This window comes from Macaca mulatta, chromosome 1 (assembly GCF_049350105.2).
Source record: "Macaca mulatta isolate MMU2019108-1 chromosome 1, T2T-MMU8v2.0, whole genome shotgun sequence".
In the NCBI taxonomy this organism is placed as follows: Eukaryota; Metazoa; Chordata; class Mammalia; order Primates; family Cercopithecidae; genus Macaca; species Macaca mulatta.
The window spans coordinates 54,066,624-54,083,982 of NC_133406.1; the positions used below are offsets into that span (position 1 = coordinate 54,066,624).

Sequence of the window (17,359 nt, forward strand, 5' to 3'; positions counted from 1 at the left end):
AAGCTCTGACGTTGACTATAGTTTAAAATAGAGAACCATCTGGGTAGGATGGTATAGAAAGGGCTGTGTTTGGAGAAGTGGAAAATAAAAAATATTCTCAAATCCATTTTAGTAATATGATTCTTTATAAAAATCTTCTGCTATAATTATATTTTTTATCAAATTCTTATTGCATTTTCACTCATTTTTACTTTGTATATTTAAAGGCCAAGTGTTTTGGATACCACAGGTGAAGACCTTGTCTACTAATACTTTGTGTCATTTATCCCTATATAACGCCTCCCACTGCCCTGTTAAGGTTTTTGTTTTGTTTTACTTTTAATCAGAGATTCCACTTTGTCATTGCCTAGGTGTTCTCTTCTAATCCTGTGATTTTAGTGATCATTTATATGTTGATGATTACCAGATTTACACACTAATCCCAACCCCTCTACTGAACTCCAGGATCCTATAGCTAAATGGCTATTAGACATCTTCCCTTGGATTTCTAAAAGTTATGTAGAATATGATGAACTCCTTATTTCCCTTCCTTTTCAGGTTCCTTATCAGATTTTCTCATCCTTGTATGTATGTGGCACCATCATTCACACAGTTTTCCAGAATACAAACCTCAAAGTTTTTCTTGATTTTTTGTCCTCACACCTTATATCCAGTTTGTAATCAAAAGTGTGTCACTTCTTTCTTTAAAGCAGATTGCAATTCCAATCACTGCCTACTTCCTTGCTACCATTCTAGGTCAAGAATTCATAACCTCTTTCCTGGAGTCCCACAATAACCTCCCAGCCATTATTTCTGCTACACCTCTTGTCTCCACACGGCCTGTTCTCCATAGAGTATCCACAGCATTTTTATTAAAATGTCTGAGTGTGTTCTTCAAATAAGTAAATAAAGCTTCTGTCCCAGAGCTTTGCACTGACTCCTCTTCTGCCTAGCACACTTTAACTAGACATATGCATGGTTTATTTGAATACTTCATTTATTTCCCTATTCAAATTCCACTTCTTTAGAGAGCAGTTCCCTGAACACCCTACCTAAAAAAGCAGCCCATCTGCCTCCATCCTTGCCACAGATTTATTTTCTCATTTTTTTATTAGCTGACATTATGTAATGTTAGCTAATGATTATTGTCATTATCCCTAAGTTAAAAAAGATTTTGATCATTTTAATTACTGCTCCAGCTCTAGCACCTGAAGGAAATGCAAAATTACGTTGACTGAATTAATAAATATTTGTATTTTTAGTGCTTTTTTTTTTTTTTTTTTTGAGACTCCATCATCTCACTCTGTTGCCCAGGCTGGAGTACAGATACGATCTCAGCTCACTGCAACCTCTGAATCCCAGGTTCAGGTAATTCTTATGCCCCAGCCTTCTGAGTAGCTGGAACTACAGACGCACACCACCACACTGAACCAATTTTGTTGTTTTGTTTTGTTTTGTTTTGTATTTTAGTAGGATGGGGTTTCACCGTGTTGCCCAGGCTGGTCTCAAATTCCTGAGCTCTGCTTGCCTCGGCCTCCCAAAGTGCTAGGATTACAGGCATGAGCCACCGTGCCAGTCAGTCTTATTTCTTTTCATTTGTACTTTTTTGTTATCCCTTTGCAAAGTTTCTTTACCACCTTAAATATACTAAAAATATACTTCTTATAAGGAGCATTAATATACTTCTTATATGGAGCATTAATGTTTTTACTCAATGAGACACTTTCTTTTCTTCAATAGAAAAATTTAGTTCCTTTATGTTTAGGGGAATGAAGGAACTAATCTGTTTGTATTTGTCATTTAAATATCATTTGTTTTTACGGTTTTTTTTTTTTTTTAACTTTGTTGTTACTCATTTTCCCCTCTTTTGGGGAGATTGACCAAGGAGATATGGTCCTTTCTGTACCATACATTATAAATATTCCCAAATAAAATTTTGGAAAGCTATTACACTTTTCCTAGCTTTCCTTCTCCCCTCTCCTAGGTTTGCTCAGATAACTTAGTTCTTTTGCTCAAGATAGTTATTAGAACTGGGTAATAGACAAGTATTCCCGCACAGTATTTGCATTATCCAATAATATAATATCCTCTTAAGTTCAAATTCACACAAACTTAAGAGATCCCTCCATAACTCCCCTTGTTTTCTGTAAAGATGCTTGTACATCCTTTAGTCATGCCTTCTATCTGCAAGGTTTTTAAAAGGCACATAAAGCTCTTCATGTTTCCAGTAATATCACCAATCCCAGCCACTATCACATTACCAGTTCATTGCTATAAGCTGCCTATTAGATGAATCCAAAGAATCTGTGAGAACTAATAACCCACCTTTATATGAAATATATTGATGATTAATGCCATATGCCTCTCATTCTCTTTAGTCACCAAGAAAGTCTAAAATTACAGATTATAACCCCAATCATTATCCTTATTCTATAGCCCACTAAGCTCCCTCTTTCACTAACTCTCTTATATGGTCTCAGTCTCCATTCATGTAAATGACTCCCTCAACAACCTATGTACAGGCAATCTTGTGTATGCACTCAGTTCCATATCAGCTTTTTACGGCTCAGCTATGTTTTGGAAACTATGTCTGCAAACTGAAATTTTCTGTCTCTCTTGTCATTTGACTTCAGGTTAGATTCTGTCAGCACAGAGGCACTATTGGCAGATAGGAATACAGAAGGAAGAGTGTTAGTCCGAATTCTCCAGAGAAATAGAACCAGTATGTTATATATTTAAACAGATGTATTATAAGGAATTGACTCACTAAACTATGAAGACTGATGGTGTGAGAGACCCAGGGAAGGCCAGTGTTGGAGTCTGAAGTCAGTCTAGTGGAGAGACTGAGGAGGGTGAGGTCCACCCTGATGAGGTCCACCCACATTATGGAGGGCAGTCTGCCCTACTCTACCAATTAAAATGTTAGTCTCATCAAATTCACCCTAACAGAAACACTCAGAATGTTTCATCAACTATCTGGGAACTCTGTCGCCCAGTGAGGCTGACATAAAACTAACGATCACAGTAAGTGAGAAGCTGTTTTGGCCTGTTATTTTTGTTTTGTTCCGCTTTTGTTTTATTTTTTTCTTTTTCAGTTTGTGTTATTGTTTTTGTTTTTTATCTTCTTCTGGCCTTTTAAGTAACAGCACCAACAGCTGGTGCGTGTGGAAGCCGGGCTTCTGTGGAGTATATCAGCAGAAGGCACGCCAGAGACTGCAATCCAATCACAATAGTGGATTTTCCATAGCCTCAACACTATGGCACTTGAGGACTTTGACTCAGGTGGTGGCAGCAACATTGAGGGATGCTTTTTGAATCCTTGGATCTCCAAAGTCAGTGATTGTGTGGCTTCTAAATTCTTATAAGGCAGCGCCATGATACTTACAACTTCATCATTTCACCTTAATTCCTCCTGTTCAGGAGTGGAACAATCTCACATTCTTATTTGTGTTCCTTGAGTACTTTCATAATTTTGCCACCAATTCCCCCTTCCAATAGACAGCAATTTTTGTTTTCTTGACTGGATGCTTCTGAAACAGTCTGACTTCTCAGATTGTTGTTTTAACATTTTCACGTTAAACAATCTTTCCTTCCTCCACTTCTTGGTCACTCAACCTCTATAGTCATATCTTAGATCATGCCACATCCAATGAGGGGATAATTCACGTGTCACCACAAAGGTTACTCCTTAGAGCCTTCTTTCACCAAACTATCTGAAATTTACCTCCCTATCTTTCCCTATAGTTTTTATCTGTACTCAACATAGAAAAGATAAACATTTATTATTTGTCTCCCATCTGTGCCCATCGCGAATGTAATATAAGCTATCTGAAAGCATTATCTTTGTCTACTTGCTCATTTCTCTATCTTTAGCCCTCTAGAAGTTCTGAAATGTGTTAGTTTCTCAATAAATGTTGATTAAACAAATGCATTGCATAATGCACAGCCAATTTCATATTTTGTCATCTTTCCATTTTTTTTATTATTCTTCCCTGAGTATTTTTTTCTCAGACAGAATGTGTACTCTTTTAATCCTTATATTTCCTGACATAATTTTCTTACATCTAGAGAAGTGGGTATGGGATTCTTGATCTCAGGCTTTTCTCTCTGATGTCTATACTTATTTTTGAACCATCTTGGAATTTCCAGTATAGCAGATACAACAGTTGTTGCAAATGTATTAACTTTATTGTTTATATAATTTAAATTTTTATTTTAGATTCTGAGAGTACATTTGTCACATCAGTACATTGCATGATGCTAAGGTCTGGGATACAAAGGATCCCATCATCCAGATAGTTAGCATAGTATGTAACAGGTAGTTTTTCAGCCCTTGTCCTCCTTCCCTTCTTCCTCCTCTAGTAGTCCCCAGTGCCTATTGTTGCCATCCTTATGTGTCCAGTGTTTACCTTTCACTTATAAGTGAGAACATGCAGTATTTGGTTTTCTGTTTCTACATTAATTCACTTAGGATTATGGCCTTCAGCTGCATCTGTGCTGCTGCAAAAGACATAATTTCATTCCTTTCTATGACTGTGTAGTATTTCACGGTGTATCTGTACCATATTTTCTTTATCCAATCTACCACAGATGGGTACCCATCTGTGCCCATTTTGTAGAATGATTTATTTTCTCTTGAGTATATACCCAGTAATGGAATTACTGGGTTGAATTATTTTCCATTAAAACTGTACTCGTTTTTTATTGCTGCAGGAAAAAAAAATCACAAACAGCACTTTAAAAATGTACCACAAACAGCATTTAAAGTAACACAAATTTATTTTCTCACAATTCTAGAGTCCAGAAGTCTAGGTGGTCTCAGCCAGTTTCTTCTCTGTGAGTTTTCCAAAGCAGAAATCAAGGTGTTGACCAGCCCTGGCTCACTACTAGAAGCTCCAGGGGGAGAATCTGCTTCCAAGACCACTCATGTTGTATGCAGTTCAGTTCTATGAGATTGTTGGACTAAAGTACTGTTTCCTCCCTGGCTCCTAACCAGGAGTCAATTTCACCTTCTAGTGGACTCCTACATTCCCTAGCATGTAGTCTTCTTCAGATTCAGAGCTGGAAATGGCTGGTTGGGTCCTTCCCATACTTCATCTCTCTTTCCCTTCTGCCTCATCTCTCCTTACAGTGCATTTATTTGACTCCAGCCCCAGAGTTTTCTTCTTGTAAGAGCTCATATGATTTCAGACTAGGTCACTTGGATAACCCAGGATAATTTCCTTAGTTTAATGTCTGTAACCCTAATTACATCTTTGAAATCCCTTTTACCATCTAACGTAACATATTCACAAATTACAAGGATTAGAACATGGACATCTTTGAAGGCCAATCTGCCTACCTTTTGGAAATAAGCAGTACATAATTTATAAGTAAAACAGTCAGTAATCTTTTGTTTTCCTACTGGAAGCTTGGACAAGTTTCTCTTTGTCTTTGGAGTGAAATAATTTTAGCACTATATGCTGAGATGATTGTTTTTTTCTAATATTTTAATCTCCAGACTCACATCTTTCCGCAAAACAGCCTACCATTTTTCCTACTATTTGTTTATTATCGTTTTTCTATCTTTTGTTTTTTCTCTCTTATGAATATCTATAGTATTGATTAGGTATTCCAGATACATCCTCCAAGTCCATTCCCTAATGTGTTCTATTTCCATGAGCAAGTCTATTTAATTAGAGACCTATCTAGGTTATAGTTTGTTTTTCCCTTCCTTGGTTATTGGCCCTCTTAGATGATTATTTTCTTTTAGCTGCTTGTTGAGCAAGTGGTGGCAATTCTCAGGAAAGCAGAGACGTCTTTGCTTCTGGGGGCCGGCAGTACACTGGCTGTGAGACCCTGGCTGAGGCATCAGCAAGAAACCTTTCTGACCCTGTTCTCAAATTTCCCACTCTCAGTAGATGAAGAGGCTTCGGCTAAGCTCTTTAGTTCATCCTTAACTCTTTGGAGGCCAGGCAGATTGGTAAAATTCACCCCAGCAGATGTCCACCTGCACTGGATCTCCAAGTTTAAACAATTCTCTGGTTCCGATTCATTCAGTCCTCACTCAAGTGCTTTATTCTAGTCTCAGGCTCTCCAGTTTCCAAATGGCAAAAAATATCCCAACAGCTTCCTTCTTGGCACTTTTCTTGCCTGTCTCAGGAGGCATGAACAGGTAGAAGCTGGTATTCAGAGTGGAGGAGGAAAAGGATGTGTTAAGCAGACTTCCTCCAGGAGTCTTCCTTGCACTTTGCCAAGTCTTCGTGGTTTTTTCTACTACACTTTAAGTAGGACACTCAATTTTTCTTTGAATTAATTATGTTTAAAGATCCGTTTTATCTCCATTATTGGTTTACTGACAAAGTCCTTTTGATTTATTTTATTGCATTTGTAATGACTGTTTCCAGAACTTAACATTTTATGTATAGTATAAAAATTAAAACAATACAATTCTATTTGCTCCATTCTGTCTTTTGCGCTACCATTGTATTTTGCTTCTACATATGTCTTCTTTCTCTGATTAACAAAATATACCTTTCTTGACTACTTCCAGATTTTGTCTTCTCGTTTTTAGATGTCAAAGTGCCCTCAACAATTCCTAAGTTTTAAGTTCTTATTTATGTCCCCTTGTGTCTTCTGGTGATTTATTAGTAGGGGAATAAAGTAATAGATGCAATTAAATTGTGCATTCTCTGCAGTCCATTTTGGCTTTGTTCATACCACTAGTGTCATACATGATTTTCCCAAAACATCATAAGATTCTTAAGATTATGTACTAACAAAGTTCATCTCTGTAAGCATAATTATAATCTGATATACGCCAAGTGTTTAATAGGCATCAATAAATAACACAGGCATATCAGAAATATATTCTAGAAAAATTACCTAAAAGTCCTCAAGAGAGTAGGCACGATATAGTTAAACCAAAGAATACATATTAGTGTATGCATGTGGATGTTAAGGCACAAAATGACAATGATTGGTCTTAATACAAGTTTCCTGAGAGAAATTCTTTGTATTTTCCAGTCAAAACAATTTAATTCTCAACTGATATCCCAATCAAAAAGTGAACTATTTTCCAAACAAAATAATTTTTTACTCCCAAACTTTGTATTCCACATGTATTCAACACACATTATTATGTACTTTCTCAAGGCTGTCTGAAGATAAAACTGATTAAAAAGTAGACAATTTAGAAAATAACAGTGAAGTCCATTTTTATGTAAGCATAGCCCTCCTACCCACAAAAAAACACTCTTCTCACACTAAAAATTAAATAATAATAACAATAATTTATTGGTTCATATAATGAATTGTGTTCTCTATTACTTACTTTTTATATATTAACTCAGTCTTTTCACAACAATTCTATACAGTATTATTATCTACATATTATGGATAGTAAACTGAACTTAGAGCAGTTAAATGATATGAAGTTATGCTTACTGAATTGATTAATGAAAAAGACATAATATGAGCCCTGGACTGCATGGTTCCAGAGTTTGTTACCATTATTCCAAATGGCAATCACATCTTAAAGCTTACAAAAAAAAAAAAAAAAAAAAAGGCAACTCCCTGCAGTCACTCTGGTGTGACGACAATTATCATTAAGAGGATAATTAAGGAAGTTAATAAGAGGTGAAAGAAAATAAGGTAAATGTATTAAGAACAACCTAGATAGCATGCACTTGGTAAACAGAAAACGTTCAGCAAAAACTAAACCAGAATGGAGACCATTTATTATTGATCGTTAAGCGATCTATTTTTAGTGAAGGCTTCTTACCTATCTTTCATAAGAAGGAGTCAGCAGTTAACTTAGCGAACAGCCTGCCCTGACCTAGAAGAGATTGCACTCAATTGCTGCTTGAGAATACAGGTGAGAGAACCCCCACCAGGTAAGTCATGGCCTCAAAATGCACCATTCACAATGATAGATTTTAGCTCTCTGCAGTGATAAAAACCAGAATTAGAAGATAAGGTTCTGGGAATAGGAACTTTTGAGTTTTTAAAGGCAAAGCTCCCAGTGCAGATAATGCGTGAGACTAAAAACATCCAGGATGAGACTTACAATTTTACATTTCATCTCAGTCCCCACTTGCAAGTGGGTCAAACCTACCTACTACAATGTCATATATAATTTTGTTAATATATACAAAACAAATATATAGGTGTATAATATTCTCATTCTTGAATGGGTGACTGCTTAATTAAAAAGCAATATTAAAAAACAGAAAATAACATAAAACAAAAATTATATTAGGTAAGAACATATTTCAAATATAAAAGAATTTAAATCAATAACGATTTTTAAGACTTCAATATTAATTATTTCTTTTAGAAAAATGCATTTGTTTTAAAAAATATTTCAAGATAATCTCATGAAGAATGTTGGATTTGAGTTAAGAATTTACTGTGGAGTTTGCTTCTTTACAAAACATTCTTAAGTGTTATCTTTGACACAAACCCATACAAAATAATTTTGTTGTTACAAAATTCTAAAACAAAATTTAATTAAGAAGTTGAATACAAACTCTTATGTTACCTTCTCAAAATACCTATAAGTCATAATTAATTCACTTACTTAAATAGGCCCTGTATATAATTACAAAGGCATATTAATTGCAAATTATTTAATCTGTGCTTCTTAAAATGCGCTTCTTCTATAATGTTAACTATACATTTGGCAGTACAAATTTTTCAAGCTTTGGCATGGTTTATAAGGAAAATATTAATTTGAATGAAAGGAAATATTGAGACTGCAAACTTTTTTACCACCTGGCAAATGTCAATTTGTACAACAAAATGTTATCAGAGAAAAATAGTCACATGGCAGGAATAAATAATGTTGAATATCCCATATACTCCCTATGAATCTCATTGCTGTGCACAGTTACTGGAAAAACTTAATTAGCAATGGCATTCTGTGCTGAAAGCATCTAACACTTTCAACCATGCCTGTAATTCAAACATTAGCATTCAAATCAGCCCACAACTTGCATTTTGGTATTTATTGAGTGAATACCAATTAAATTGTCCCAAATAATCATTTCCATTTCCCATAGATTGTACACCTAATAGCTAAGAGTCCCATGAAACATATCATCATTTGAGATGTTGGGATTTTACATTTTCTAGGGAATTTTTTTTGAGATAATGATAAAACCAGGTTTTCTATTGTTAAAAGAAATGTCTCACTCTCCTGAGCACTATCTTTGTGTCTATGCAAAAGATATTAGTAAATCATGTCATTAGCCATAAATTCGGGGTCAATATACTTTGCCATTTAATAATTTATAAAAGGTGACCATGCCCTACCCTGCATCCTAATGTATAAACATGGATTTTCTTTATTTCAAAATAATAGAAGATTAACAGATTTTCAGGAGAGGATCAGGATTCAGATCAGACAAAAGTAAAATAGAAATTTCAAGAAAACAAAATCAAAGAAAGAAACAGAAAAGAAAAGTTAAAAATACTAAACAATAATGGGAAGAGAAAAACATGATGGCGCTCATGACAATGCTGTGAGTATTTAGCCAATTTGTTTTTATGCTCCACACAGTTGCTAGTTCTGTAACCACGGCACCAGCTCAAACTGGGCCTGCTCTGTTGATATAACAAAATGTCAAGTTATCTTTCAGGTAAAACAGAGCCAAAAACTGTAAGTCATATAGTCAGGGCATGTGCGCTAGAAAAAGCTTTGACCTCTAACAACATCTGGAACCAAAAGACTGGGACAAAATTAGAATTTGAATGCTGAAAACTTTCAGAAGTGAGGGATTCCTTGACTTGGAAGATGCAGGGCTACACTTTGCCTCAACATGGCTTACTGTAAATGACCACATCTGAAGCCCTCTAATCAAACTCTGTCAAGTAAACATTCCTAAATCCTTTCTGTTGTCCTCTAACCCCTTAAAACTTGCTTCAGGCCCAAAATCAGGGAAACTGATTTGAACCTGTCTCTCTGTTTCATGGCCAATTTTGCAATAAAGCCTTCTTTTTTCAAAATCAAGTGCCACAGTTATTGTCTTCTCTGTGCATCAGGCAGCAAGCCCATTTTCTCTCTAACAGTTTCAGTAATTTTATTGCATTGTTCTGCTCTCACAAATTCTAAAAAAAGCAAAAAAGGGAAATTGTTCAAGGCATAAATTTGGGGGTTATATGGAGACAAAATTGGCCAAAATTATAAGGTATGTCTGTGTAATTTATAAAAATTATATCCAAGGGAGTTTTCCAAATTAAAAAGTTGCAAAAGTTTTACTACTCCGTCATATCTTTTTGCCAGAAGTCATTTTCACAGACTTACACTCTGGCTTATAACTGTAAAAATTCCTTCTTATGATCTCACACAAAACTTAACTGAAAATAACAGTTTTAAAACAATGTTCTTAAAATATATGGTTTGGAATGCTTAACTTATAATATATTTAAGTATTTCCACTTGATAAGGGTATTGTTATTCCAGAATGTTATTTTCTATCAACTGCAAATATTGGTTAAACATCTAGTATTTTCCAACTACCATAAGAGACACTGGCCAAAAAATGGTAAGAAAGGTAAATTGAGTCTTTGCTCTTATGAATTATAAAAGTCTAGAAGAAACACTGATAATTAAAGAACCATTATATATTTCACAGTTTTTAGAATGTTGAAGAAGCATAAACCTTGACCATATCCCATAATTTAGACAGACTACAAGAAAGTGTTATAGAGAAGCTAAAATCTAAAAGTTGAGACTTCAATGATGAGTAGGAGTAAATGGAGAAGTAGAACTTAATATGAGACTCATTTGAATAAGGATTAATTATGGAGATTATATTGAATGTTACATATAATTATATTTTACATGTTGTATAAAATTTTATTGCTTCCTTTTACATTTCTCACTTATTGTCATTTTGTCTTATTTCGTTTGTTTTCAAAACTTATACATAACCATTATGAAAATTTAAACCATAGCAGGAAGAATAAGGAAGAAAGTTGTTAGTCAATTGCCAGATCTTCAGACAAAAGCACTTTCAGTAATTCATTTATAACGTAAGAAAAACTAATGTGGAAAAAAAAAAAAAAAACTAGGAATCTAATATCATGACAGTGGCAATTAACACCATTAGACCATGTCGTAATTCTTCATCCAAACTACAACACTTATCTTCTCACTGTCCACTTCCCAAGTAGCTACTTGCCTTTAGACTTCAACCAGTAAATAGAGTTCAAGAACTTAAACATCCAGTGTTTAAATAGGTTTTAATCAATGCACAGGAAAATTCTAAGTACTTCTGAATTAAGCATGTTAATCATGTTTAACATGATCATAGTTTTAAACAATAAATTAGTTTAGTTTGTCTTGAAATAAGACTGAGAAGGTGAATTGATTCAATTATTATTATGACATTGAACTAAAACAGGAAATTATAACATTAAACTAAAACAGGAAATCAATTAACATAATATAGTTCCTTATGTTAGAATCCCATGAAATAATATGAAAATATATAAACACATGTAAATTTAAAAATATTAAAGTTTGAAGTAAAGTAGTTGCAAAATAAATCTATCAGTGTAAAATTAGAAACACCAAATTCATTATAAATGATAGTGCTTATTATTGGTTACAATATGTTGATAATTAAGCTAAAGTCATGCATTTAATTCCCGGATGTTCCAGTTTACTCTGCTTTGTTTTAGAGACACAGAATGAATCACAATTCCCAGCTGTCTTGGAAGTGTGTATTATTGATGATGAGGGATACACTGCCAATATGTGGACAGATTAGTCCAATTCCATTACAATGACAGAAAAAAACAATTCTGAGCACATTTCCCAAAGAGAGTGGGTCAGCACAGCAGCTTAATTTTTATTTCAGTTTGGCACTAAACATGTGCCTCTTGTAGACAGATGCGTAATGACAGTTCTTTGCAATGGTAAAGGGAAGATTTTTTTTAAAAAACCATGTAACAGCTTTCCAACACAGGTAATTTTAAGACTGTGAGATTCCTGAACAATATAGCCAATTTATCCAAATATTTCAGGCTCAAATTACAAGGCACATATTAAAAGTTCTGATTTGGCAATGTTAGTTTCTGACATGTCCTGTGGTTCAATATTCAGAAAGTGGTAAAATAAATGATGGAATCTATTCACATGAGAAAAATTCCTAAATAGTCCAAAAATAGTTTACTTTTATCTTTACAGAGCAGTTACTCCCCTCTCTGTGGCCTAAAATTATTCCCCTATTTACCATGCCCCTGGTTTTTACCTGTCATGTGACACTAGATCAAAATTTAAAAGTACTCCAAATGAAGTAAAACTGGAGCCATGGGCATGTCGCAAGGCTGTGTGTCATTGAAAGCATTAAATGTACCAAGAGAGCAATGCTACCATTATCTTTAACCTAGTGGAGATAATGAGAGACTCAAGTATTAGAAATAGGTAGGAAATACTAAAAACTTGAATACAGTGGCGAAAGATGTTTTCTTATATTTCCTGTTAATATATTTTAGGCATAGTGGTTCCCTCTTATAGTTTTATTAAAAGGATACATATTATGTTTAGATATTTTTAAGCAATTTAGTTTTTGTGGATTCACGTGAGAATTTAATCATCTTTTATGAAGAAGGCATTTGAAATGGAAAAAAACTAAAACTTTTGAAGTATTCACATTATATGCCATGCCGTATGCTTAACACTTTATATCTAATTTAATCCTCACTTCAAAACAACCTTAAAAGTACTCTTTTAAGTACTTCTAGTCCTTAAAAGTACTAAAATGAGTGATTAGTATCCTCATTTAATGATATGTAAAAAGTTGTTCAAGGGCTCTAAGCTAGGATAACCCGAAGTTTTAAACAACGAATGTACATGTGGACTTTTATCACTTAGTACCAAGAGACTTCTTTTTATTCCAGTCTCCAGTTGTTTTTTTCTTTTTTGTGTGATAGTACAATATTCAGTTAGATATACTACTACCCAGCTAGACAACGTTTTCGCAGGCCCCCTTTCAGCCATGTGTGGATATATAACCAAATTGTAGCCTGAAGTACAAGTTGTGTCTTATTTTCATAACTACAGGCTGGACTTAGGATGTACTTGCAAGAACAGGGCAGCCATCTTGAGCCATAGATAGAAACCACGTTTTGAAAATGGGAGAAACAAGATATAAGGAAAATTATTCCCCAGCAGTATCAAGCTGGGGAAACAGTCTTAGACAGACTGCCTAGACATTTCTGTTTGTTTAAGTTGCTGTATTTTTATGGATATTTCTATTTTACGTTGTGTGTGGTGTGACACATTGTTAAAACAGCCTACATGATATACTATGACCAAGATATAACTAATATATAACATTGTTTTTATGTTTCTTGGTAATTATACCTTTGATGTTGAACTTGAACAAAACGTATTCAATCTTATGATGATGATCATAAGTTATGAAGACGTTTGCTTGTAATGCAGAGAATACACAAAGAAATCAAACCTCAGTTTATCCATTTGAGTTATTATAATTTAAGAACATATTACAATACATGTGATTAAAAGCAATAAAATTGTATATAGTTAAACTTAATGTTATATAATCATTGCAAATTAAGAGACATATTTACATACTGGTGACAGTTGTAATATTAGATAATATCTCAAAACCACTACTTGATTATTTAAAACTAAAACACAGACACACAAGACATACACAAAACAACTATTATACCAAATAAAACAAGGAAATGGAAATAATTTCAATAATGAATACAGTATATAGTGGAAATTTCATATAAATAATGAATAACCTTTTCTCTAGCACTGCTACATCCTTTGGCATAAGAAAATGGTGAAATATGTCTAGGTACCACCTAGACTACCCGAAAAATAGAAGCACTAGGCAGAAAGTAGGAGCACATAGAAAGCCTACTGCAGATGAAGATTAATTGTGATGAAGATGCCTCCAGAACAAAAGTACTGCTAAATGTCATCATGTAAAAAAAGTTTCCTTTTTATCACATTAACATATCAATGATCCTTTGTCTAAATTTACTTTAAGAGACTCCCACATTATATTTGGTAATCATTAATTTTAGTATTTTTAATTTTCCAACAATTGAAAAATTAGCATATGCATACCATACAAACATAATTGTTTTAAAATTTGTAAGTACATTCCCTTAAGTTAGATGAGAAAACTCCTAAGTTGCCCAAATAATGTTATTACATTGAAATTCAGAATTTTTAGTGACTTTAGAAGGGAAATAATTGCAATTAATCTTTCATATTAATGCAGTTAGGTAATTACTAGGTGAATCATAAAACAGTTTGTGAAAGGTAAAAAAAGACACTAGGCGATAAGATGGCTATATCAATTTTAGAGGCTATTTTATATTTATAGGCATTAAGTATGCTAAAACAGGTCTACTGTTTTTAAATGATAAAAGTATGCAATAAAACATATTTGAAAACCATTTCATAGAGTTACTAACCACATACTATTGATACAAAAACTTGTCATAACTATATATCTATATTTACATGCGTACATGTATAGCTATATTTATACCTAGCTCAGTTGTACTAGTGTATGTGTGCATTTTTCCTTTTTTAGTACTTCCTAATTAGCTTTTCCTCTTTCTCAGTAGGGTCAGCTCCAGGTCACAGCACAATTACACATATCTAAGATTCCCGCAACACAAACATAATATTCTACCTCATTTTTGATGTTCACATTTTTTCTCTCATTAAGGATCTGCATGAATCTATATGTCCAGTGTCACATTTCAGATTGGATTACTCTGTAATTGTCAGAGTGTGAACTTCCAGAAAGGGAAATTATTGGTTTTATAATAAAGCATATTTTATATGTTTTTATAATGAAGGGCCAGGTCTTGCCTTGCACTGGCCATAAATCTGCCCTGGCAGATTTTAGTGTGCCTGAATGCACACTAAAAATCATGCAGAGAAGGCAGAGGCAGAAGCAGTGATTCGTAAGGACAGTTTTTTCAACAGTGTTTCTGCTTTGAAGAATGTAGAAAGATGAGGGCACTTCTATTTCAGTAGTTTGAAGGAAAAATTCTTGTTTGACAACTATGGCATGCAACATAAATTCTCATAGTTTGGCTGTTTACAGCAGTTGGTAAAATGTCAGAGTTGCAGTATGTATCAGTTGCAGAGTATCAATAGCAATGATGTATGTGCTTTCTTATTTGGTAAGACTGAACAAAGAGTGTTGCTTTTACTTCTGCAGGCAATCTGTTACATTTTTTGGTGAATATTTATGTATTTATTTATTGACAGCTATTAATGAAAGTAGTTTATAATACGGTTTCCTTTAGAAACTGGAAGTAAATGAAACATAACACAAATTCTGATATGTACAATCTTACCAGGTGAAGATAAGGCATAGTAATGTAGATATTAAAATCAAAACTTGATTAAACATTGCAGACTGTGTTCGCTGAATTGCTCTGTGTAGATCATTCTAAAATAATACAGAAAAAAAGTTGTAAATTTTGATAAATACTGAATATGCATGAGTTTCATTACATTTATTAGAATACATTTCATGTCAACTCTCCTGTACATAAACATATATACATAATCAATGCATGTATTTCAAACAGAAATATTAGCATATTTCCATTTTTGCTTAGATCTAAATGTAACTTACTCAAGCTTGCATAGTACAAAGATATTGGTATGGGAAGACTACCAAAGCACTGAATTTCAGTTTACTTGCATTACAGACATCTGAACAGGTGTTGCACTTACTCCCCCAAAACCCCTACATGTTAAGCATGACCTCTCACGGAAAATCCTAATTTCAAAAGATCAGAAAATAGTATGTTTAATTAAGGAAGAGTGAATAGATGAGTGAAACTACAAACAAAGCTCATTATCAGAAAAATTAACATCAATTAGACCAGATAGTTTATCTTGAAAAGAAAAAAAAATGAAAAAGACAATAAACAAATTTTTTCTAAGTTTAAATTCTTTAGCATTATGATAAATGTCAATTCATGATATACTATATTTTATCTTTCCAATAGCAAACAGTAAAAAATAATTTTTAGTGTTGTTTAATGTACAAAAGTGAACACTCACATGCACTACCCCTCAGGTACTTTGTTATAAATTTCTAGAAGGCAATTTGGTAATATAAGTCAAAACTCAGAAATACATCCTATCTATTTCAAGCATTAAATCATTAAGTATTTACTCAAAAATATAATTTCGAAAACTTAACCACATGAAAGTCATAAGAGATGGGCACCAATATTTATGTTCATCTTTATTACAAAATTATAATACTTAGTAAATAAAATAATGAATGTTCATAAATGTTAAAATAACTTAAATATGTAATACAAAAATTGTTACATAAATTGATAGCTACATAAATTTAGCCAAATCCATTAAAACTGATTTGAAGGAGAAATTTTAATAGCATAAGAACTAGTCCACTACATACCAGTATATGACAAAAAATTCCAATTATGCAAACATACATTATTATTCCATGTATGATATGTGTGCATATTTTTGCATAGAAAATATTTGAAGGATATAAATTATTACTAGTGTTTAGTCTATGCAGTAGATTGCTGGATTTTTGTAATTTGTATCATTTTTATCTCCATTTTTAAATAATAAACGCTCAGGCTTAAATCAGTACAGCATGAGATAACTAACTTCACCAATAAAAATATCTCAATGAGTCATTATTTGTCTACCACTAACGTGTCTACCACTTATTTAAACAGAACTGTTTTGAAGACAAATAACTAAGTTGACTGATTTGGATTTCATCTCTCACCATTTAGTTTCTAATGGCAGAGGTATTAATGAACAGAAAAGTAAATACAAGTTTAGCATCCGGCAAGAAGAGATATGGAAATAAAATGGAAAATGAATCTTAAATTAATAATGCAAAACAGACTTTTTTACTGTCAATATTTGTCTAATGTATCCTGTCTTGTTTGAGTTATTTTTTCCAACAACTAATAACACAGAAATTAATAAATAAGTTTACTTTTTTCTGATATATTTTTATTCATTAGCAATTTAGGCAATCTATATTTAGTCAAACAGTATTTCATCGGGGCAATTATGACAGCCCAATATTTCTGCAAATCATTTCACAGGCCACACTCTCCCACCCTTTGGCCATGTACTTTCATAAGACTCCAGTGGTTACTCGATATAAATGTTTAGAAACATTCATCCAGTTGTGAATACTAAAATGTTATCCAAATATTCCTTTGGCCAAAACTGTAGTCATAATGTCTGTTTAAAACCCATTTAAATGGAAAATAAGTTTGCCTCCAAACCAGTATAATTTTCAACGCAGTAAAATTAATAATATTGAGCCCTTACTTTGTTGTGCCAGATAAAATACTATACACACATATTATA

General features: G+C 33.3%; 1 protein-coding gene across 4 annotated transcripts in view; it reads right to left on the reverse strand.

Moving 5' to 3' along the window:
* The window catches only part of KCNT2 (potassium sodium-activated channel subfamily T member 2), a 399,597-nt gene that overhangs the window by 238,954 nt on the left and 143,284 nt on the right, over window positions 1-17,359 (reverse strand). For all 4 annotated transcript variants that reach the window (XM_015120935.3, XM_015120925.3, XM_015120914.3 and 1 more), the window contains exon 8: window positions 15,331-15,425. In XM_015120935.3, the coding sequence (XP_014976421.1) occupies window positions 15,331-15,425 (95 nt within the window). The remainder of the gene's footprint in view (window positions 1-15,330; window positions 15,426-17,359) is intronic.